The sequence below is a fragment of the Melozone crissalis genome, unplaced genomic scaffold (genome assembly GCF_028551555.1).
Source record: "Melozone crissalis strain CALT ecotype California unplaced genomic scaffold, PUWL_Pcris_2 ptg000011l_1, whole genome shotgun sequence".
Taxonomy (NCBI): Eukaryota; Metazoa; Chordata; class Aves; order Passeriformes; family Passerellidae; genus Melozone; species Melozone crissalis.
In genome coordinates this window covers 1,746,290-1,770,345 of record NW_026535789.1, presented here as the reverse complement: position 1 = coordinate 1,770,345, position 24,056 = coordinate 1,746,290, and the positions used below count along the sequence as shown (strand labels likewise).

Below are 24,056 nucleotides of genomic sequence, written 5' to 3'. Positions count from 1 at the left end.
TGCTGCTGTTGGACCGCATCCCTATCCCTGTGTGCCACCCTACCCTGTTCCCCTGATCCTTCCCTCCAACCCTTGACCCCATTGGTGACTCCCACAGACCCAAATCTGGCCCATTTTCCCCAAATCTCGGCCATTTGCACCCAGGTTTGGAGACCTAGACTGAGACGTGGAGCCAAGATCTGAGGTTTGGAGCCAAGAGCTGAGAATGTGGGGCAGAGCCAGCTCAGAGCTGGGACACGGGGACAGGAATGGGGTCAGGGGCTGGGGATTGGGGAAGGGTCTGGGGAATGGGGACATGGGGGGACACAGCCATGGCGTGGCCTCAATGCCATAGGCATCATTAACAGCACCATTATCATCAGCACCCCTGGCACAGAAATAGGATCCGGAATCCTCGTCCTTGAGGTTGTTCATGGTCAGCGTCACCAAGCTCTGCCCGTTGTCCCTGGAGATCGTGAACCGGCCCTTGACCGATGGACTGTAGTAGGTGTAAGCAGGACTGCTCCAGATCACCGCAACGTATTCCAGCCCCTGCCCGGGTCTCTGGCGGATCCATTGCAGGGGAAAACTGCTGAAACTGAACCCGGACCCTTGGCAGAGGAGGCGCAGGGACCCCCCCTGGGGGGACTGGAGGTCCCCCCCGCACTCCAGCAGGGTCACGGCCGCCTGGAGCCCTGTGGGACAAAGGGGAGATGGGGATGAGGCCAAAGCTCAACCCTTGAACCCATAATCCTGACTCTTGGCCCCAAATTGGGACCTTTGGACATCATCATCCTCCTCCCAGGTGGGTCACATCCCTTTTTTCAAGCGTGCTATGCCTATTTGGGCACTCTTGACCAATCAGGTTTCTCATCCCCATCTCCCCTTTGTCCCGCAGGGCTCCGGGCGGCCGTGACCCTGCTGGAGTGCGGGGGGGACCTCCAGCCCCCCGGGGTGTCCCTGACATTGCTGTGCCGAGGGTCCGGGTTGGATGTTGGTGGCATCACCATGTTCTGGGTCCGCCAGAGACCCGGGCAGGGGCTGGAGTGGGTTGGGAGCATTCGGAAGGAGGGCTGGAGCTCCATGTACGCGCCGTCGGTGCAGGGCCGGGTCAGGATCTCCAGGGACAACGGGCAGGGCTCGGTGACGCTGACCATGAACAACCTCAAGGATGAGGATTCCGGATCCTATTTCTGTGCCAAATCTGATGCTGTTGGTGGTTATAATGTTGGTGCTATTGGCCGGCTATTGGGACGCACCTGTCCCTGTTCCCCAGACCCTTCCCACCAAACCCTGACCACACTCCTGCCCTTTGTCTCAACTTTGCCCTGCTCTGAACCCACATCTCAGCTCCTGGCCCCAAATCTCAGCTCACAGCCCCAAATCTCAGCTCTTGGCCCCAAATCTCAGCTCCCAGCACAAAATTAGGGCCAGTTTCGCCCTGAGCTCGGCCTCATCCCTCCAATCCCAACCATTGCCTCCAGACTTGTCCAGTTTTACCCCAAGTCTCCCCTGCGGGCACCGAGTAACAGCCACCGACCCAAATCTCGCCCATTAGCCACACATCGGCAATTTCAGGCCAAAATTTGAATTTTTGAGTCCTGACCTTAACTTTGGCCCCAAAATTTGAAAAATTAAATGTAATTTGAGGAACGAGGGCACTGAGTGTGGCCCAGAGGGGACATTTGGGTCAGAGCCAGAGCAGGGCTGGGACAGAGGGTGAGGAGTGGGGTCAGGGGCTGGGGACTGGGGGGAAGGGTCTGGGGAACGGGGACAGGAGGGGGCACGACCATGAGGGAGGAGCCAATAGCATACGCAGTATTTGAACCAGCAGCAGCACGAGCACTCTTGGCACAGAAATAGGTGGCGGAATCCTCATCCTTGAGGTTGTTCATGGTCAGCGTCACCGAGCTCTGCCCGTTGTCCCTGGAGATCCTGAACCGGCCCTTGACTGATGGCGCGTAGGCGGTGCTGGAACCACTGCTGTAGATGCCTGCGAGCCATTCCAGCCCCTGCCCGGGGCTCTGGCGGATCCAGAGCATGTCAAAATTCCCAAAACTGAACCCGGACCCTCGGCAGAGGAGGTGCAGGGAGCCCCCGGGGGGCTGGAGGACCCCCCGCATTCCAGCAGGGTCACGGCCGCCCGGAGCCCCACAGGACAAAGGGGAGATGGGGAGGAGGAGCTGGGTTGGTTATGGACACAAAGTGGGCACCGCCATGCCAGAAGAAGTGTGTGGGATCCACCTTGGAGGATTGGCAGGTGCTGCAGGAGGCGGATGGTGAGGTCCAAGAGTCCCAGTTTGTGGCCAGCATCAGGGTCTGCATGCAAGAATCAATATTTGGGTTGATTTTTTCCCCTTCCCCATCTCCCCTTTGTCCCGCAGGACTCCAGGCGGCCGTGACCCTGCTGGAGTGCGGGGGGACCTCCAGTCCCCCGGGGGGTCCCTGCGCCTCCTCTGCTGTGGGTCCGGGTTTGATTTTGGGAAATTTGGGATGGGCTGGATGCGGCAGAGACCCAGGCAGGGGCTGGAATTCATCGCCAGCATCAACAGTGATGGTGGCAGCACCAGGTACGCGGATTCAGTCAAGGGCCGGTTCAAGATCTCCAGGGACAACAGGCAGAGCTCGGTGACGCTGACCATGAACAACCTCAAGGACGAGGATTCCGGATCCTATTTCTGTGCCAAATCTGCTGGTGCTGCTTGGGCTGTTGCTGCGAATCCTTTTGTCCCCATCCGCTTTGCTGTTTCCCCACTTGTCCCCATTTTCCCGATTCTTTCCCCAAACCGCAGCTCCTGACCAAATTCCTGTCCCCGTGTCCCAGCTCTGAACTGGCTCTGCCCCAAATCTCAGCTCTTGGCCCCAAATCTCAGCTCCTGGCCCCAAATCTCAGCTCCTGGCCCCAAATCAAGGCTGGATTCACCCTGAGCTCGGCCTCGCCCCTCCAATCCCAACCATTGCCCCCAGACTTATCCAGTTTTACCCCAAATCTCCCCTGCGGGCACCGAGTCACATCCACCAACCCAAATCTGCCCCTTGGCCTCACAATGGGAATTTTGGGCAAAAATTTGAATTCTTGACCCCTCAGCTCAACTTTGGGCTCAAATCCAGACATTTCGGTGACATTTGGGGTGCGAGGGCACTGAGTGTGGCCCAGAGGGGACATTTGGGAAAGAGCCAGAGCAGGGCTGGGACAGCGGGTGAGGAGTGGGGTCAGGGGATGGGGAATGTGGGAAGGGTCTGGGGTATGGGGATACAGATGGGGACTGTGAAAAAACCAACTCAACCACCAGAATAACGAATATCAGAAGCAACATACCGACTGTCAAAGCCAGATTTCACACAGAAATAGGTGGCAGAATCCTCGTCCTTGAGGTTGTTCATGGTCAGCGTCACCTAGCTCTGCCAGATGTCACTTGTCAATGTGAACTGGCCCGTGACTGAATCTGCATAGAACATTTTGCTACTGCTTCTGCTGATCCCTGCGATGAATTCCAGCGTGTTCCAAGATCTCTGGCGCATCCAACCAATGCCAAATGTCATGAAATCAAAGCCAGATGTGTGGCAGAGGAGGCGCAGGGACCCCCCGTGGGGCTGGAGGTCTCCCCCGCACTCCAGCAGGGTCACGGCCGCCCGGAGCCCTGCGGGACAAAGGGGAGATGGGGATGAGGCCAAAGCTCAAACCTTGACCCAAATCCTGACTCTGGGCCAAAACTGGGACCCTTGGAGTTCATCATCCTCCTCACAGGTGGGTCCCATGTCTTTTTCCAGATGGCCACGCCCACTTTGAGGTCCTCAACCAATCAGGTTTCCCATCCTCATCTCCACTTTGTCCCACAGGGCTCCAGGCGGCCGTGACCCTGCTGGAGTGCGGGGGGCACCTCCAGCCCCCCGGGGTGTCCCTGCGCCTCCTCTGCTAAAGGTCCGGGTTCCTTTTCGGGACTTTTGAAATGGAATGGGTTCGTCAGAGTCCTGGGAAGGGGCTGGAATGGGTCGCGGGGATCAGGTATGATGGTGGCAGCACCTGGTACGCGGATTAAGTCAAGGGCCGGTTCACGATCTCCAGGGACAACGGGCAGAGCTCGGTGACGCTGACCATGAACAACCTCAAGGGCGAGGATTGTGCCACCTATTTCTGTGCCAAATGTGCTTTTACTTCTGGCGCTGGTTGGGGTGCTGGTGCTTTTGTTTATCATTTTCTTCCTGTCCCCATGCCCCAGAACCTTCCCTCCAACCCCTGTCCCCACTCCTGAGCCTTTGTCCCAACCTTGCCCTGCTCTGGCCCCAAATCTCAGCTCTTGGCCCCAAATTAGGGCCGGTTTCACCCTCAGCTCACCCTCGTCCCACAAATCCCAAAGATTTTTACCCGACTGGACCCATTCTTGCCCAAAATTGCAGCGGTGAAACTGAGTCACAGCCACAGACCCAAATCAGGCCCATTTTCACCAAATCCCGACCATTTGCACCCAGACTTGGGGACCTTGGTTGAGACTCGGACCCAATAGCTGAGGTTTGGGGCCAAGAGCTGAGATTTGGGGCCAAAGCAGGGCAGGGTTGGGCCAAAGGGTCAGGAGTGGGGTCAGGGGCTGGGGTGTGGGGGAAAGGTCTGGAAAACAGGAACAGATGGGGACACAGGGATTGGGCCATGGTCAAAGTCATAGACAGCAGCAACCCAACTACTATAGGCAGATTTCCCGCAGAAATAAACGGCGGAATCCTCGTCCTTGAGGTTCTTCATGGTCAGCGTCACCGAGCTCTGCCCGTTGTCCCTGGAGATCCTGAACCGGCCCTGCACCGACGACGCGTACCAGGTGGTGCTGCCAGTGTTGATATAGGCGACGTATTCCAGTCCCTGCCCAGGTCTCTGGCGGATCCATTCAAAGTCAGAACTGCCAAAATCGAACCCGGACCCTCGGCAGAGGAGGCGCAGGGACCCCCCGGGGGGCTGGAGGTCTCCCCCGCACTCCAGCAGGGTCATGGCCGCCCGGAGCCCTGCGGGACAAAGGGGAGATGGGGATCAGGGAAAAAATCCATCCAAATGTTGATTCTTGCATGCAGATCCTGGTGTTGGCCCCAAATATTGGCACTTTCTCCTCCTCCCGATCCTGCTGGCCCTCCCAGGGGGCTCGAGGACCCCTTTTGGATCTGGTCACCCCCAGCCGGACCCACACCTGGATCCGGGGCCTCATCCCCATCTCCCCTTTGTCCCACAGGGCTCCGGGCGGCCGTGACCCTGCTGGAGTGCGGGGGGAACCTCCAGCCCCCCGGGGGGTCCCTGAAGTTGCTGTGCCAAACATCTGGGTTCAATTTCACAAAATCTGCAATGTTCTGGATGCGCCAGAGACCCGGGCAGGGGCTGGAATTCGTCGCGGGGATCAACGGTGATGGTTCCACCCCCAGATACGCGCCATCGGTCAAGGGCCGGTTCAGGATCTCCAGGGACAACGGGCAGAGCTCGGTGACGCTGAGCATGAACAACCTCAAGGACGAGGATTCCGGATCCTGTTTCTGTGCCAAAACCGCCTATGATGGTTGGGGTTGGGAGGCTCATGCTGCTGGATCTAATTTTGGTCCCGTCCCCATCCCCGTTCACCTGGTCCTTCCCTCCTGCCCTTGACCCCATTGCTGAAGTCCACGGACCCAAATCTGGACCATTTTTCCCCAAAACTCGACCATTTGCATCCAGGTTTGGGGACATTGGTTCAGCCTTGGAGCCAAGAGCAGAGGTCTGGGGCTAGGAGCTGAGATTTGGGGCAAAAGGTTGAGATTTGGGGCCTGGAGTGGGGATTTGGGGCCAAGAACGAAGATTTGGGGTGTAAGGTTGAGATTTGGGGCCAAGAATGAGGATTTGGGTTGCAGAGTAAGGATTTGGGGTAAAGAATTTTCTTTTCTTTTATTTTATTTTATTTTATTTTATTTCGTTTTATTATATTATTTTATTTTATTTTATTTTACTTTTTTATTATTTTATTTTATTTTATTTTATTTTATTTTATTTTATTTTAGTATATTCTTTTATTTACTTTAATTAAATTTTTTTATTTAATTATTTTAATTTTTTTATTTTATTATATTTTTATTTTATCTGATTTTATTCTATTTTTCTTTTTATTCCTCTTTTAGTTTAATTTATTTATTTTTTATTTTATTTTACTTTATTTTACCTTATTTTATTTTTTTAAATTTTATTTATTATTTCATTTTTTTTTATTTTATTTTATTTTTCTTTTTATTCCTCTTTTAGTTTAATTTATTTTTTAATTCAATTTTATGTAATTTATTTTATTTTATTTTATTTTATTTTGCTTTATTTTATTTTATTTTATTTTATTATTTTCTTTTATTTTATTTCATTTTATGTCATTTTAATTTATGATTTTATGTTATTTTTCTTTTTTTATTCCATTTTTAGTTTAATTTAATTTTATTTTTCTTTTTTTTGATTTTTCTTTTCTTTTTCTTTTTTTTTTTCTCATTTAAGTTTGATTTAATTTTATTTTTATTTTATTTCCATTTTCTAACCTAATTTTCTATTGCTTTTATTTTTAAATTTAGTTTAAAATTTAATTTCAACCTTATTTTATTTCTATTTGTAATTTTTATTTTGGATTTTCATTTTAAACTCATTTGAACTTATTTAAATTTTAATTACAATTGTGAGTATATTTTCATTTTTTAATTTCATATTAAGTTTATTTTTCTTTTAATTTTCCTGTTCTTTTCCAATTAAATTTCAATTAAATTGAAATTTCAATTAAATTTACATAAAATAATCATTTTATTTTAATGATTATTTTATTTGGAATTTTAATTTTTACTATAATTCACTTTGCATTTATTTTATATTTTTAACATCAACTTTCATTTTCTTTTTTCTCTTCATTTTAACTTTTTATTCTATTTTCAATTCTAATTTTATTTCTAAATTTATTTTAAGTTAATTTTCTTTTCCTTACATCATTTTAATTTTATTTTTTTATTGTGTTTTCAATTTTATCTTAATTTCTAAATGGAATTTCAGCCTCAATTTTACCTTTAAGTTCCTTTTTAATTTATATATTTAATTTTATCTTGTTTAATTTTATTTTACTTTAATTTTAACTTTAATTTCATTTTTATTTCTTTTTATTTTTAATTTGTTTTTAATTTTGATTTATTTCACTTTAATTTAAAATTACATGTTTACTTTATTGATAACTTCAATTTTATTTTAAAATTTATATTTTTATTTCCATTTTAAATTAAATCATATCGTGAATTTTTTTGGAAAGTTTATTTTTATTTAATTTCTTTTAAAAGTTTCATTTTTATTTTCCTTTTAATTTTTATTTTTATTGAATTTTAATTCTTGCCTATTTTGGAACTTTTAATTCCGATTTTTGTGATTTTCTGTTATTATTGGTTTCCAGGTGAATTTTTTAATTTAAGTACGATTTTAAATTAATTTAGTTTCATTTAACTTAATTTAATTTATTTTAGTTTAATGTAGATTATTTCTATTTTATTTTGTTTTCTTTTTATTGAGTTTATTTTAGTTTCATTTAATTGATTTGAAGTTTTATTTTGCTTTATTTCCTTTTTATTTAACAAAGTTTCAGTAAATTAAATTATTTTAAATTTAAATGAATTTAAATTTAAAGTCAATTTATTGTTTTTTATTTTTTATTTTATTTTATTTTTATTGAGTTTATTTTAGTTTAATTTAATTGATTTGAAGTTTTATTTTGTTTTATTTCATTTCTATTTAACAAAGTTTCAGTAAATATAATTATTTTCAATGTAAATGAATTTTAATTTAAAGTCAATTTATTTTATTTTATTTTTTTTATTTTATTTTTTTTTATTGAGTTTATTTTCATTTAATTTAATTGATTTGAAGTTTTATTTTGTTTTATTTCCTTTTTATTTAAGGAAGTTTTAGTAAATTAAATTATTTTCAATTTAAATGAATTTTAATTGAAAGTAAATTTATTTTATTTTATTTTTTTTAATTCTATTTTTAGTTAATTACTTCCATCATTAATTTGTTAATTTTGTTTATTGGAGGTTTATTAATGACAATAGTTTTAATTTATATTTTTATTTTTATATTAATATTAATATTAATATTATAATACTAAAACAATAAAATATTTTTTTATTTTATATTTTTTTTATTTTTTAAATTATATTTTTAATTAATTACTTCCATCAATTATTTGTTAACTTTGTTTATTTGAGGTTTATGAATGACAATATTTTTTATTTATATATTTTTGATAATAATACTAAAAAAAAAAATATCATTTTTTATTTTATTTTATTTTATTTTATTTTATTTTATTTTATATTGTTTTCATTTATTTTATTTTATTTTATTTTATTTTTATTTTTATTGCTTTTATTTCTATTGTTTTTATTTCTTATTTTAATATTTTGCCAGGTTCCTTCCTTTCTAATCTTTATTAACATCGATTAAAGTCAATGACCGTTTATTAATCGCTATTAATTAATATTGTTTCAATCAAAAATCAAGAATTCCATTTTCTTCTGGGTTTTCTTCGTTATTTTCGTTTTTTCCCTTTGGGGATCAATGAAAGAAAATGGAATTAAAGGGAATAAAAGAATTGTAATGAAATAAATGGAAAATTGAAAAAAATTCAAAATTTAATAGAAAATTCAGTGAAATAAAATAAAATAATTCAATATAATTAATGTTGCTTTTATTTTATTTTATTTTATTAAAATCTATTCGTTTATCATTATTTGCATTTTGATTCAATTGAATTTATTAAGATTTATTTTTATTATTTTTATTAATCACAAAAAATTTATTTTTATTTGTTTTTATTCATTAAGGCGTATTCTTTATTCTTATTTCTATGAATGGATTTTGAAAATTTTAAAATTAAAATGAATTTGAATGAAAATTAAAATGAAATCATTAATTTAAATTTTAAAAATTTTGAATTTCAAAGAAACCAAAATTTAATCTAGAATTAAATTGAAATGAAATTAAAATAAATAAAATAAAATAGAATAAAATAGAATAGAATAGAATAAAATCGAACAAAATAAAATAAAATAAAATAAAATAAAAATTAAATTAAACTAAAAGAGGAAAAAAAGAAAAATAAAAGACAGGAAAAGAAAAAAAAAACAATAAAATAAAATAAAATGAAATAAAATAAAATAAAATAAAATAAAATAAAATAAAAAATTAAAATAAAATAGAATAGAATAGAATAAAATCGAACAAAATAAAATAAAATAAAATAAAATAAAATACGATTAAAAAAGAATGGGAGCAAAAGAGTAATCAGAAAAAAACCAATGAAATAAAAATGAAATAAAAGAAATATTATAGGAAATAAGTGGAATTAATAATTTGTATTTTTAAAATAAAAAATTGAATTCAATCGGAAAGAAAGGGCAAGATTAACAATTGAAAAAAGGGAATGAAAATAAATTTATAAAAATAGAAAACGGCAAAAACAGAGGCAGGAAATTGATGCAAATTAAGGAGGAAATGGGGGGAAAAGAGAAATAAAAATCAATTAAAGCAGAGGAATGAAAAACAAATAAAGGAGATTAATTGAAATAAATTGAATTAAATAAAATTAATTCAAGGAACGGATGAAAATCCAGGAATTAAATCCCAAAATTTGATAAAATACAAGAAGAGGAATTTAATTTAATTTAATTTAATTTAATTTAAGTTATTTAGATTTTATTTTTTAATTAAATTTTAATCTTATCAATGATTTCTTATTATAAAAAATGAAAAATAAATTTATAGGAAATTGAATTATTAGAAAATTGATATTGAGAGAAATTAATTTATAACAATATTTAGATTTTTAATAAATAAAAATACAAATTTATATTGGTAGAATTTATTAATTTATGATAATCGGAATAAATATAATAAATAGGTATATCTTTATTAATTAAAAATTTTATTGATTTTTTTATAAAATGTATCAACTTATATTCATGGAAATTATTGCAATAAATTAATCTGCTTTAGTAATTGAAGAAAATTTTTAATTCAAACATTTATAAATGGATATTAATTTGAAACAATAAAATACATTTATAGGTTTTTATTGATTGAGAAAATTTATAATAATTTATTCATAAAATAAATAATTTTTTTTTAAACGAATAAAACATATTAATAGGCTTTCATTAATTGCAATAATACTTTTATTGGAAAAATTATAAATTCATATTAATTGAAATAAATAATTAGAAAAATTAAAATTTGTCCTAATTGAAAATAAGTTTATATTACTTGAAATTAATTTAATTACACTAAACAAACTCCAATAAACCGAAATAAAACTGCAATTGCATCCAATTAAACTAAACAAACCAAACGCCAAAAAAGGGAATCAAAATAGCCATAAAATCCCAAATCAATTAATTATAATTTAAAAATTAATTAAAATAAACCCAAATCCGCAGTTTCCCGCCTCCTCCTCAACAGCGGCCGCTGATTGGTCGAGAGAAAAGGGCGGCAACCAATCAGCACCGTGTGCGGGAAGAGCGCCCTTGGGCGGGGGAAATCTGCCCAGCGACGGCTTCTGATTGGTCCGGAGGCGCCCCGGGGAACCAATCAGAGGCAGGGATCCCCGAGACACGGCCGCGAATTCACTGAGGGCGCCCCCAAACCCCCCGAAAATCGCCCCAAAATCCCTTTTAGGACCCTTAAAATCCCCTCAGAACTCACAAAATCGCCCCAAAATCTCTTCCAGGAGCCCAAAAATGCCCTCAGAGTCCCAAATTCCCCTTAAAAATCTCTTCAGAAATCCCAAAAATTCGCCCAAAATGCTCTCAGAGCTCCAAAAGCCCCTCAGAAATCTGAAATCCCCTAAAATCCCTTCAGAGCCCCCAAATCGCCCAAAAATCCCCTCAGAGACCACCCAAAAAAATCCCCAAATCACTTCAAGGACTCCAAAATCCCCCCAGAAACCTCAAATGACAAAAAAATTCCTTTCAAGACCCCAAAATCCACTCAGAACACCCAAATTTGCCCCAAAATCCCCTCAGAGACCCCAAATCGCCCCAAAATGCCCCCAAAAATTCCCTCAGAGACCCCAAAACCGCCCCAAAATCCCTTCCATGACCCCAAAATCCCAAAATCCCTTTCAGGACCGCCCAAAATCCCACTCAGAACCCACAAAATCCACCCAAAATCCTCCTGGGACCCCCTCAAAATCCCCCAAATCTCCCCAAAATCTTCTGGGCCCCCCCAAAACAATCCCCCAAAATCACCCAAAAACTGCTCGGGACCCCAAATCTGCCTAAAATCCCCCGAAATTCCCCCTGAAGACACCCCAAAACCCTCCTGGGACCCCCTAAAAATCTCCAAATCTCTCCCATAAATCCCAAAACGCTCCAAAAAACCCCAAACGCCCCCCAAAACCCCCTCCCAAATGCCCCCAAAATTCAAAATCCCCCCAATATCCCAAATTTCCCCCCAAATTTTCCCCCCAAAAAATTGGGAAAAATCCCAAATCCGCCCCCAAAATTCGCTAAAATCCCCCCCAAAATCACCAAATTCCCCCAAATTTCCCCCCCAAAAAATTGGGGAAAATCCCAAATCCGCCCCCAAAATTCACTAAAATCCCCCCCAAAATCACCAAATTCCCCCAAATTCCCCCAAAATCTCCCCAAATTCCCCCCGAAAAATCCCAATTGCCCCCCACAATTTGCTAAAATCCCCCCCAAAATCACCAAATTCCCACAAATTTCCCCAAAACCCCCCCAAAATTTCCCCCAGAAAAATCCCAATTCCCCCCCCCAAAATTCGCTAAAATCCCCCCAAAAATCATCAAATTCCCCCAAATTCCCCCAAAATCCCCCCCAAAATCCCCCCCGAAAAATCCCAAATCCCCTCCTAAAATTCGCTAAACCCCCCCCCAAAATCACCAAATTCCCCCAAATTTCCCCCTAAAATCCCTCCCAAAATTCCCCTCAAAAAATCCCAAATCCCTCCCCAAAATTCACTAAAATCCCCCCCAAAATCACCAAATTCCCCCAAATTTCTCCCCAAAACCCCCCCAAATCCTCCTTGAAAAATCCCAATTCCCCCCCAAAATTCGCTAAAACCCCCCCCAAAATTCCCCCCAAAAAATCCCAAATCCCCCCCAAAATTCGCTAAAATTCCCCCCAAAATCACCAAATTCCCCAAAATGCCCCAAATCCCCCCAAAACCCGCGAATTTCACCCCAAAATGCCTGGAATCCCCATCAAATCCCCCTTACACATTTCCCTCTATCTCATGTCTGTGTCGTTTGATGTACAGACAACGGCAGCAACACCCAACGAACGGTGACATTTCCAAATCATTCTCACCCCACAATCAGATCTCCCTGAACAACAACACCGTGTCCTTCCATCTTTTTGCATTACCCACCACGTGCAACCGGTTTGCTGAGCAAAAACAACCCCACGAATGGGTTTGTGTGTATTTGAGGCAGGATTGATCCAAACTGTCTTCCCTAAAAAACCTCTGCTATGTACCACTGGTGTGGGATTTCAGCCCCTCAGGACTGAGGTGCAGAGTGACCGAGACCACCCTTGGGGGGCTCGGGGGTCCTGGAATGTCGCCAGAAGTGTCTGGTGGCTGGACTTTGATCCTGCACGGGAGACGACGCCTGTGTGAGGACGGGAGGATTTCACCGGGGTAAATGGTGAAGGGATGAGTTAATTAGAGTGTAAAACACAGGGTTTAGGATTTCGGTACAGGGGGGTCTGGAGAAGTAAGATGGAGGAATTGGGGCGTGTCCTGTCCTTCTTCTTCTTCTTCTTCTTCTTGGCCTCCATCTTCTGTGGTGGCGGTGGCACTTTGGGATTGGTTCTTGCTAAAAGTGCACCGGTCAATAAGGGTGAAAGGTATTGGAAAGAATAGGTAAATATTGTATACGTAATTTTGAGTGTAAAGATAAGTGACCGCCCCGGGGGCTCGCAGTGTGCACCTGTATGAGGATGGGAGGATTTCACGAGGATAAATGGTGAAGGGATAAGTTAATTAGAGTAGTGTGCACCTGTATGAGGATGGGAGGATTTCACGGGGATAAATGGTGAAGGGATAAGTTAATTAGAGTAGTGTGCACCTGTATGAGAATGGGAGGATTTGAGTAATTTTGAGTATAAAGATATGTGACCGTCCCGGGGGCTCGCAGTGTGCACGTGGCTGGCTTGCTGTGCGGACCTCTGTCGGGCAGAGAGAAAAATCTTTTAAATAAACAACCAATAAACACTGAAGTCCGAGAAAGACCTGAAGCCTCTTCTCGTCCTTTGAAGCACGGGCTGCCCAAGGCCATCTCTGAGACTTTCCAGGTCATAAAACAGCCGAGGAAGGGACAACTGGGACTTTGTCTCCTTCTATTACATTCAGGGAATCAGACTGGTCAGGACCTGCTCGGTTGGTGGAACCTCAGGTGTTGACTAACCAGGTGGCTTTTGCCAAATGCTGCTCCCAATTTTTGAAAGATCCCCCACCCAAAGCTTTCAGCCGGGTTTTTAGCAGTCCGTTGTACCTCTCCACTTTGCCTGCAGCTGGTGCATGGTAGGGAATACGGTACACTGTCGAAGGAATATTTTTCATTTGTGGAGACAGGGCGTGGAATGGTGTACCAGCTAAACCACAGGGCGGACCCTGTTATTTGGGAAAATTGTCATTGTTCCACCCTAATGTGTCCTTACTAATGCAACTGAGTCAAAATTCACACAGGAAGAGACGTAGCATACATGACTTGGACTACAGCCAGATAGGAGATCCACAGTTTTGGGGTACATTCAGACAAGTAGTAGTTTCAACTGTCTTGCCAGGAGGATCTGCCAATAAGGCTATGAATTTAGCAAAGCAATTAGGGTGCTGGACAAGAAATGAGCTAAACAAGACATCCCAAATTCTGGACATGTTAACTGCAGATGTGCAGAGTGTTAACCATACTGTTTTACAAAATAGAGCTGCTGTAGATTTTTTGCTCTTAGCACATGGGCATGGATGTGAAGAGTTTGAGGGAATGTGTCGCATGAATTTGATCATTCGGTGTGCATTCACACTAAGATAAAAGAACTGCAACAGGGACTTCACCATCTTAAAGAAGAAGAAGGTTTAGGAATTGACAAATGGCTTAAAAGCTTAGGGCTTGGACCATGGCTAAGGAACATTGTGACATATGCTATCGGCTTACTGGGTGTGATCTTAATGTTTTTGCTTATTTTACCTTGTGTCTTTAATTATATTCAAAGCATGGTTAGCCGTATGATAGCAAAAACCTGGCAAACTAATCTCCTTGCTCAAGAAGAAAACGGGGGAAATGTGGAGAGGTTGGTTAATAGCTGGTTAAGTGAGAAAGGCCATCCTGACATAATGCCGCTGGTTAAGCTTGAAAGGGAGGTCAGCAGTCTCTGATTCAGTGACTGCTGACAGGCAAGAATGCCGGATGACCTTGCTGCAACATGAGGAAAGGGAGGTGAGATTAGTCCTGAATATCTGCAGAATGTAACAAAAGAATAAGCACAAGAATGCAGAAGTAGGTGTAGTTGCTGATATGTAACTAACCAATCCTGAGCTCAACTTTTGCAATATGTATGAAGCTTATTAAGAACTGTATTTAACCCGCCATATTCCATCAATAAATTGGATTTGGATGAACCAATTGGTGTCTGGGTCTCCTTCCTCCGACATCTCTGGTAGAGATTGGGGACCAAACAACCAGAGTGAAGGTTTGGGGATGGGCTCCGGGCAGCCGTGAAGGTGCTGGAGCGCGGGGGGGACCTCCAGCCCCCTGGGGGGTCCCTGCGCCTCCTCTGCCTAGGGGCCAGGTTCAGTTTTGGCAGTTATGAGATGAACTGGGTCCGCCAGAGACCAGGGCAGAGGCTGGAATGGGTCGCGGGGATCACCAACAATGCTGGTGGGACCGAGTACGCGCCATCGGTCAAGGGCCGGTTCACGATCTCCAGGGACAACAGGCAGAGCTCGGTGATGCTGACCATGAACAACCTCAAGGACGAGGATTCCGCCACCTATTTCTGTGCCAAATCTTACGGCACTGGTAGCCCTGCTGCTGCTGCTGCCTATACTGACCATGCCGGTGGTGGCATCACCATTTCAGAGCCCCTCCTCTTCCCAAATCTCAGACCCTTCCTCCAAATCTCAGCCCTTGACCCCATTCTTGACCCTTTGTCCCAGATCTCCCCCATTTCCAACACCACCAACCACAGAGCCGAAACCCGCGAACTGGTTCTGCCCCAAATCCAAATAAGTTGGCACCAGAAATCGCCTGAATCTGCCCCAAATCCCTACTTGTGCTCCCTGCAGCAGCAGCCGCTGACAAGAATCCTCAACCTTTGTCCCCAAATTGAGACCCTGGGCCCAAAACCCAACCCTTTGAGCAAAATTTGGGAACAAAGAGGAGATTTGGGGTCAGGAGTTGTGGTTTGGGGTCAGCAGGTGAGAATTGGGGCCGAGGCAGAGCAAGGTTGGGATCAATGGCCAAGGGCTGGATGTGCGCAGGGGGTTTGGGGGAAGGGTCTGGGGAACGGGGACAGGAGGGGGAAACGGGGATGGGGGTGGGGACACCATGGGAATCGTCACTATGACCAGCACTTTCAGGGTAATTATTAGCAGCACACTTGGCGCAGAAAAAAACGGTGGAACCCTCGTCCGTGAGGTTGTTCATGGTCAGCGTCACCGAGCTCTGCCCGTTGTCCCTGGAGATCGTGAACCGGCCCCTGACCGACGGCGCGTAGAAGGTGTAGGCACTATTGTAGTAGATGCCTGCGATGTATTCCAAAGCCTGCCCGGGTCTCTGGTGGATCCAGTTCATTCCATAATCCCCAAAACTGAACCCGGACCCTCGGCAGAGGAGGTGAAGGTAGCCCCCAGGGGGCTGGATGTGCCCCCGCACTCCAGCAGGGTCACGGCCGCCCGGAGCCCTGCGGGAAAAAGGGGAGATGGGGATGGGGCGCCTGATTGAGCAAGCAGGGGAGAAGGGGCGTGGCTTGTTGAAAAAAGGGGTGGGGCCCACATAGAAGCAGCAGCAGGATCCCCAGGGCCAGGAGGCGGAGGGAGCTCGAGGCCGTGGCCGGGATGTGCCCGGGTTGGGGCCCCGGGGTGAATTGGGGGTCGTTAACAGTGTATTAACTGTGTAATCAATGCAGAATGCTCAGGATGAGGTTTCTAATTAATTAAAGAATTGATTGGAGTTTATTGCAGTTTTCAGGCATGTTGAGATATGGAAAACTCTGGTGGGGTTTTGGGGCTAAACAAGGGGAGTTATGAGAGAAATTGGTGAAGGTTTGGGGATGGGCTCCGGGCGGCCGTGACCCTGCTGGAGTGCGGGGGGGACCTCCAGCCCCCCAGGGGGTCCCTGTGCCTCCTCTGCCGAGGGTCCGGGTTCGATTTTGGCAGTTTTGGGATGGGCTGGATCCGCCAGAGACCTTGGCAGGGGCTGCATTGGTTGCAAGTATCTCCAGAGGTGGCAGCCCCTACTACGCACCATTGGTCAAGGGCCGGTTCACGATCTCCAGGGATAACGGGCAGAGCTCGGTGACGCTGACCATGAACAACCTCAAGGACGAGGATTCCGGATCCTATTTCTGCGCCAAACGTGCTTATGCTGATAATTGGAGTCCTGGTGCTTCTGCTAAAGGCCCCCATGTTGGATCCCTCCCCATCTCAGTGTCCCCTCCTGTCCCCAATTCCCTGACCATTCCCCCAAATCTCAGCACTTGATCCATTCTTGACCCTTTGTCCCAGATCTCCCCCATTTCCACCACCACCAACCACAGAGCCAAACCCCCTGATTAGGTCTGTCCCAAACCCAACTGCTTTGGCCCCCAAAGTCGCCCGATTTTGCCCCAAATCCCCACTTGTGCTCCCTGCAGCAGCAGCTGCTGAAAAGAATCCTCAAACTTTGTCCCCAAATCGGGACCCTGGGCCTCAAACCCCGACCTTCCGAGCAAAGTTTTTGGGCACAAAGAGGAGATTTGGGGTCAGGAGTTGTGGTTTGGGGTGAGCAGGTGAGAATTGGGGCCGAGGCAGAGCAAGGTTGGGATCAATGGTCAAGGGCTGGGTGTGGGCAGGGGGTTTGGGGGAAGGGTCTGGGGAACGGGGACAGGATGGGATATGGAGATGAGGGCACAACCATCATCATGACCCCAATTAGCAGCAGCACCACCATCACCAGTACCAGCAGATTTTCCGCAAAAATAAATGGTGCAATCCTCGTCCTTGAGGTTGTTCATGGTCAGTGTCACCGAGCTCTGCCCGTTGTCCCTGGAGATCCTGAACCAGCCCTTGAAGGATGGATTGTAGTAGGTGTTGCCACTGCTGGTGATCCCTGTGAGCCACTCCAGAGTCTGCCTGGGTCCCTGGCGAAACCAACTGAATCCAAAACTCCCGAAACGCAACCCGGACCCTCGGCAGAGGAGGTGCAGGGACCCCCCGGGGGGCTGGAGGTCTCCCCTCCACTCCAGCAGGGTCACGGCTGCCCGGAGCCCTGCGGGACAAAGTGGAGTTGGGGATGGGGCGATGCAAAACTCAGGCTGAGGTGTCCAATTAATTAATGGGTTGATTGGGGCTCATTGCAGGGTTTAAGGAACTTTTCAATACAGGAAAGCTCTGCTAGAAATTTGAGGCAAGAAAAAAGGTTTCTGGGGCAAAACCAGTGAAGGTTTGGGGATGGGGGAGCGGCCGTGACCCTGCTGGAGTGCGGGGGGCACCTCCAGCCCCCCGGGGAGTCCCTGCGCCTCCTCTGCCGAGGGTCCAGGTTCAGTTTTGGGAATTTTGGGATGGGCTGGTATCGGCAGAGACCAGGTTAGGGGCTGGAGTGGCTCGCGAGTATCCACAGCAGTGGCAGCACCGACTACGCACCATCAGTGCAGGGTCGGTTCAGGATCTCCAGGGACAACGGGCAGAGCCCGGTGACGCTGACCATGAACAACCTCAAGGACGAGGATTGCGGATCCTGTTTCTGCGCCAAGGGTTTTGCTGCTTATGCTGGTGATAACGATGCCTGCTGTATTGACCCCATCCCCATTGCTGCGTCCCCCCCTGTCCCTATTCCCCAGACCTTTCCCAGCTCCCAGCCCCCGACCCAGCCCATGACCATTTCTCCATTTCCCTTTCCCCTCTCTGGCCCCAAACCCCAACCCTTGGCCATTGATCTTCCCCCAAACTCTGCCCCAAAGCTTAGCGCTGGGCCCGGGGCTGGGGACATGAATTCAGTCACCGAGAGTGGGGACGAGCGCTGGGATTGGGGGGAGGGTCTGGGGTTTGGGGACATTTGGGGACACAGCGATGGGGGTGGAGTCAATAGCATTGGCACCATGGTCATCCCCAACAGCCCCAGCAGCTTTGGCACAGAAATAGGATCCGGAATCCTCATCCTGCAGATCGATCATGGTCAGGGCTGTGAAGCTCTGCCCATTGTCCCTGGAGATCCTGACCCGGCCCTTGACCGACAGCGCATAGTAGGTGAAACCCCCAGAGCTGTGGATCCCCGCGAGCCATTCCAGGCCCTGCCAGGGCTCTGGCGGATCCATTGCATGGAGTGACCCCCGAAACTGAACCCGGACCCTCGGCAGAGGAGGCGCAGGGACCCCCCGGGGAGCTGGAGTTCCCTCCCGCACTCCAGCAGGGTCACGGCCGCCCGGAGCCCTGCGGGACAAAGGGGAGATGGGGGTGAGCAAGTGCAAAAGTCAGGCAGAGCTGTCAGAATAATTAATGGGTGCACTGGGGCTAATTGCAGGGGTGAAGGCACTTTACCATTCAGGACACCACTGTTGGATGTCTGGGGACAAACAAAGGGAATTGGTGGCAAAACCACTGAAGGTTTGGGGATGGGGGAGCGGCCGTGACCCTACTGGAGTGCGGGGGGAAACTCCACCCCCACGGAGGGTCCCTGCGCCTCCTCTGCCGAGAGTCTGGGTTCAGTTTCGGCAGTTTCACCATGTACTGGATCCGCCAGAGACCCCGACAGGCGCTGGAGTGGCTGGCGGGGATCACCAGTGGTGGCACCACCGCCTACACGTCGTCTTTCAAGGACTGGGTCACGATATCCAGGGACAACGGGCAGAGCTCGGTGACGCTGACCGTGAACAACCTCAAGGACGGGGATTCCGGATCCTATTTCTGCGCCTAATGTGTTGATGATGGTACTGGCTGGGAGACTGTTGCCTATCGTGTTGACCTCATGTCCTTTAGCAGAGTCCACAGAGATTGCGCGAGCTCCATGCAGGATTGAGACGTAACAGCTGGAACTGCTCAGTAATGATGGGACAGCAAAATGATCTCCTGTCTTCTGCCTCTCACACCAGAGCTTATCTCTGTAACCCCATTGGTGACTTCTCCCTGACCCTCACTGTTGGGCACGTTTGGATCCCCCTGTACCCTATAAAAAGGGGCTGGTTTATCCCATCTGACTGGAGAAGAGCTGTCGCTGGAACCCCTCACAGATCCCTCAATGAACCATGGCTGTGGAACCACCAGGACCTCTCCTGCTCCTTTCTGTCTGTCTGTTTCTGCCCCAGCCAAAGGCGCCCCACAGAGTGAGCAAAGAGTTGGAATCCTGAGAGCTGAGAATCCCTTACGAGTTGAAACCCTGAGAGCTATAATCAATAAAAGAGCTGGAATCCTGAGAGCTGAGAATCACTAAAGAGCTGAAGTCACGGAGCTTGCTGAGATAGTGGCATCTCTGAGCTGATTGGCTGTTGGGGCTCTCTGTCTCCAAGATTTATCCAGATTGGCCAGCATGGCTCGGGGATCAGCACAAATCAGACATCTGGGTCTTATCAGGGTTGGGACAAGGGGACAGCAATGGGGTCAGGGCTTGGGGTTTGTGGGAAGGGCCTGGGGAATGGGGACAGGAGGGGAGCAAGGGCACGGGGACGAGGACAAAATGATAAGCATCAGCATAAGCCCAATTATCACCATAAGCACGTTTGGCACAGAAATAAGTGGCGGAATCCTCGTCCTTGAGGTTGTTCATGGTCAGCGTCACCGAGCTCTGCCCGTTGTCCCTGGAGATCGTGAACCGGCCCTTGAATGATGGCGCATAGTAGGTAAGAACCATAGTAAGAACCATCATACCTGATCCCTGCGACCCACTGCAACCCCTGCCTGGGCCTCTGTCGAGCCCATTCCATTTCAAAACTGCCAAAACAGAACCCGGCCCCTCGGCAGAGGAGGCGCAGGGACCCCCTGGGGGGCTGGAGGTCCCCCCCGCACTCCAGCAGGGTCACGGCCGCCCAGAGTCCCACGGGAAAAAGGGGAGATGATGGAAATGAGAAACCTGATTGGTCAAGGGCCCCTAAGTTTGTGTGGCCAGCTGGACAAAGGGGTGGAATCCACCTGGGAGGAGGATGATGAACTCTAAAGATCCCAGTTTGGGGCCAAGGGTCAGGATTTGGGTCAAAGGTTGAGCTTTGGCCTCATACCCATCTCCCCTTTGTCCCGCAGGGCTCCAGGTGGCTGTGACCCTGCTGGAGTGTGGGGGGGACCTCCAGCCCCCCAGGGGGTCCCTGCGCCTCCTCTGCCGAGGGGCCGGGTTCGATTTCGGATATTATGGAATGTTCTGGATTCGCCAGAAATCTGGGAAGACACTGGAATACCTCACAAGTATCAATGGTGTTGGCACCACCCACCACGCGCCATCAATCAATGGTCAGTTCACCATCTCCAGGGACAACGGGCAGAGCTCGGTCATGCTGACCATGAACAACCTCATGGACGAGGATTCCGCCGTTTATTTCTGCACCAAACGTAGCAATAATGAGTATGGTTTTTCTGGTCCTGCTCTTATTGTCGACAATTCTGTCAGCGGTCCACCCCCATGTTGGTCAAAAAATGTCTCCAATGCCCAGCCATCCTTCCCGGGCATCCCAGCCCTTTGTGTCAAATGTTCACCATTTTCCCCCAAACTTTGCCCCATCCTTCCCCTAGTCTCGATTGTCTTCCCAATTTTTTCCATTTCACCCAAATCTCCCCCAGCTCCCCAGGCCATGATTGGAGGAGGCCTGAACTGGAGGCCAAGGGTGAATGTTTGGGGCCAATGTTTGAGTTTTGGGGCACGAGCAGGGGAGGGTTTTGGGGTCAGTGCTGACCATTTAGGCAAATGGGGGAGATTTGGGACAAAGGGTAAAGGGCTGAGGTTTGGGGGAAGGGTCTGGTTTTGGGAGAGGATGGAACTCAAAATTGAGGACTCAGAAAAAACCACCGTGACCAACATCATCACAATCAATGTCTTTACCAGCAGCAGGGCCGCAACAATCATCCCAACTTTTGGCACAGAAATAGAATCCGGAATCCTCGTCCATGAGGTTGTTCATGGTCAGCGTCACCGAGCTCTGCCCGTTGTCCCTGGAGATCGTGAACCGGCCCATGACCGACGGCGCGTAGTAGGTGGCACCGCTGCTCCAGATCTCTGCGACGAATTCCAGCCCCTGCCCGGGTCTCTGGCAGATCCAGAACATTGCAGATTTTGTGAAATTGAAGCCAGATGTTTGGCACAGCAATGTCAGGGACCCCCCGGGGGGCTGGAGGTCCCTCCCGCACTCCAGCAGGGTCACGGCTGCCCAGAGCCCTGCGGGACAAAGGGGAGATGGGGGTGGGGAACAAAATCAACCCAAATATTAAATCTTGCATGCAGATCCGGATGCTGGCCTCAAATTGGGACCCTTGGAGTTCACCATCCTCCTCCTGCAGCACCTGCCAATCCTCCCAGGTGGAACCCACACACTTCTGGCATGGCGGTGCCCACTTTGGGTCCGCAGCCAATCCAGCTCCTCCTCCCCATCTCCCCTTTTTCCTGCAGGGCTCCGAGTGTCCGTGACCCTGCTGGAGTGCGGGGGGGACCTCCAGCCCCCCGGGGGGTCCCTGACGTTGCTGTGCCGAGGGTCTGGGTTCGATTTTGGGAATTTCAACATGGGCTGGATGCGTCAAAGACCTGGGAAGGGGCTGGAATTCATGGCAGGGATCAGCAACAACGGTGGCAACATTGGCTACGCGCCATCGGTCAAAGGTCAGTTCACGATCTCCAGGGACAACGGGCAGAACTCGGTGACGCTGACCATGAAAAACCTCAAGGACGAGGATTCCGGATCCTATTTCTGTGCCAGACGTCACAAATATTGCGGCGCTAGTTATGTTTTTATTGATGATGCTCTCAGCGATCCCATGCCCTTGATGGTCACCAAATGTCTCCAATTGCCACAGATTCTTCCCCAAAATCCCAGCCCTTCTCCTCAAATCTTGGCTGTATTCCCCCAGACTCTGCCCCTGTTGCCGCAGCCCTGGAGTTTCCCCAGTTTTGCCCATTTCACTCAAATCTTCCCCATCTCCCTGAACTCTGATTTATTGATGGGCACAGTCAAAAATGGGAACTCTTGGAGAGCAAGGCCTGAACTGGGGGACGTGTTTGAATGTTTGGGGCCAATGGTTGAGTTCTGGGGCAGGAGCAGGGGAGGGTTTGGGGTCAGTGCTTACCATTGGGGCAAATGGGGGAGATTTGGGACAAAGGGTCAAGGGCTGAGGTTTGGGGGAAGGGTCTGGGATTGGGGACAAGAGGGGCTCTGATGGGGTGGTGCCACCACCGGAATGGTCAATATAAGCAGCAGCATAAGCGCTACCAGTATTGTAAGATTTGGCAGAGAAATAGGTGGCAGAATCCTCGTCCTTGAGGTTGTTCATGGTCAGCGTCAGCGAGCTATGCCCGTTGTCCCTGGAGATCGTGACCCGGCCCTTGACTGATTGCATGTAGTAGGCACTGCCACTGCTGCTGATACTTGCTACTGCTTCCAGCCCCTGACCAGGCCTCTGGCGATGCCAGCCCATCCCAAAATTTCCAAAACCGAAACCGGACCCTCGCCAGAGGAGGCGCAGGGACCCCCCGGGGGGCTCGAGGTCCCCCCTGCACTCCAGCAGGGTCACGGCCGCCTGGAGCCCTGCGGAACAAAGGGCAGATGGGGATTTTTGCCTTCTGGAGCAAGGCAGGCGACCTGGTTCAGAGGAACAGCACGGCGGCCCAAACTCTCCAGGGCCGCTTGGGCCAATGACACACGCAGGCATCAATATGATGGACGGTCAAAAGGCCTTTATTATCTCCTCTCTTGGGTTTTTATAGTCTAAGGGGTCTCTACATCAGTGTGGGTCTGTCTTTACCGTCTATGGTTAGTAAGGGGTGGACAGTTACTGGGTAGGGGATGGAAAATTACTGGTATTTGGTTGAGGGAGGCTACCTTCCTATGTTAGTTTCTTATCTACGGGAAGCAGATCGTCTTATCTAAGGGGAACACAGGGTCCTGCCTTTCCGTGACATCGCGAGATCTTCCGCAGCGCCTTTCCCTATCTACCACATCTCCCCCGCCTTTTTCACAAATGAATGAGGTAGTCATATACATAGGTACTGAAGTGAGGTATAAGGTTGAAGTTCGACAAGGGAAAGGGGTCTTGGGAAACCTGAGTAAGCTTTTGCCAGACAAGTTCGGAAAGTCTTGTGACTGGCTGTGTTCCCTGGTTGAATTCCCTGGTTGAATTCTCTGCAATTGTCGTTGGCCTAAGAACCGAATGTTGGTCCGTTCCAGGCGGCTCTGAACGAACGAGACCAGCTTGTTCAGCAGGCATGGTCCGAAGGCGACTGTTAGAAACCTGTCAATATTTCTCTTTTGTGGATCCGGCTGGGTCCCTCAAGAAGATGGTACATTTCTTCGTCTGAGTGGTACAGGACCCTAGGAACAATCAGAACTTGGACACAGAAGTCGTTAGAGTCATTGAATTTGGGAAGGAACACACAAGGACTCACTCCGGATCGCTGGCAAACCCACCTCCCAGATGCGGATGGGACTGCCCTCTTATTGTTTTTCCTGTTAGGCTAGACGATTTTAGTGCAGACGTTGCTCCTCCGCCTAGCTAGGGTTGCATTGCCAAAGCATCTGCCTCGGCCTGTGACTTGACTCGGGGTGATTCCTTTGCGAGGGGTATCCCATCTGCACTGGTGAGGGGCATTGGCTGTGGAGTAACTGAAGGGAGTGTTTAGAGCGACTCCTTCGTAAAAGGGGGGTTTGACATCGTAACAAAG

At 47.1% G+C, this 24,056-nt stretch overlaps 2 gene segments (V, D, J or C); one reads left to right on the top strand and one right to left on the bottom strand.

Annotated features, from left to right (window-relative positions):
• Window positions 1–4,558: 4,558 nt before the first annotated feature.
• Window positions 4,559–4,957, bottom strand: LOC128933562 (immunoglobulin heavy variable 3-48-like). The segment is given in 1 exon segment: window positions 4,559–4,957. A coding segment is annotated over 1 exon segment (399 nt).
• A 7,612-nt stretch (window positions 4,958–12,569) lies between these two features.
• LOC128933561 (Ig heavy chain V region 914-like) lies at window positions 12,570–23,853 on the top strand. The segment is given in 4 exon segments: window positions 12,570–12,627; window positions 13,528–13,537; window positions 14,704–15,071; window positions 23,849–23,853. Coding segments are annotated over 4 exon segments (441 nt in total).
• Window positions 23,854–24,056: the final 203 nt, after the last annotated feature.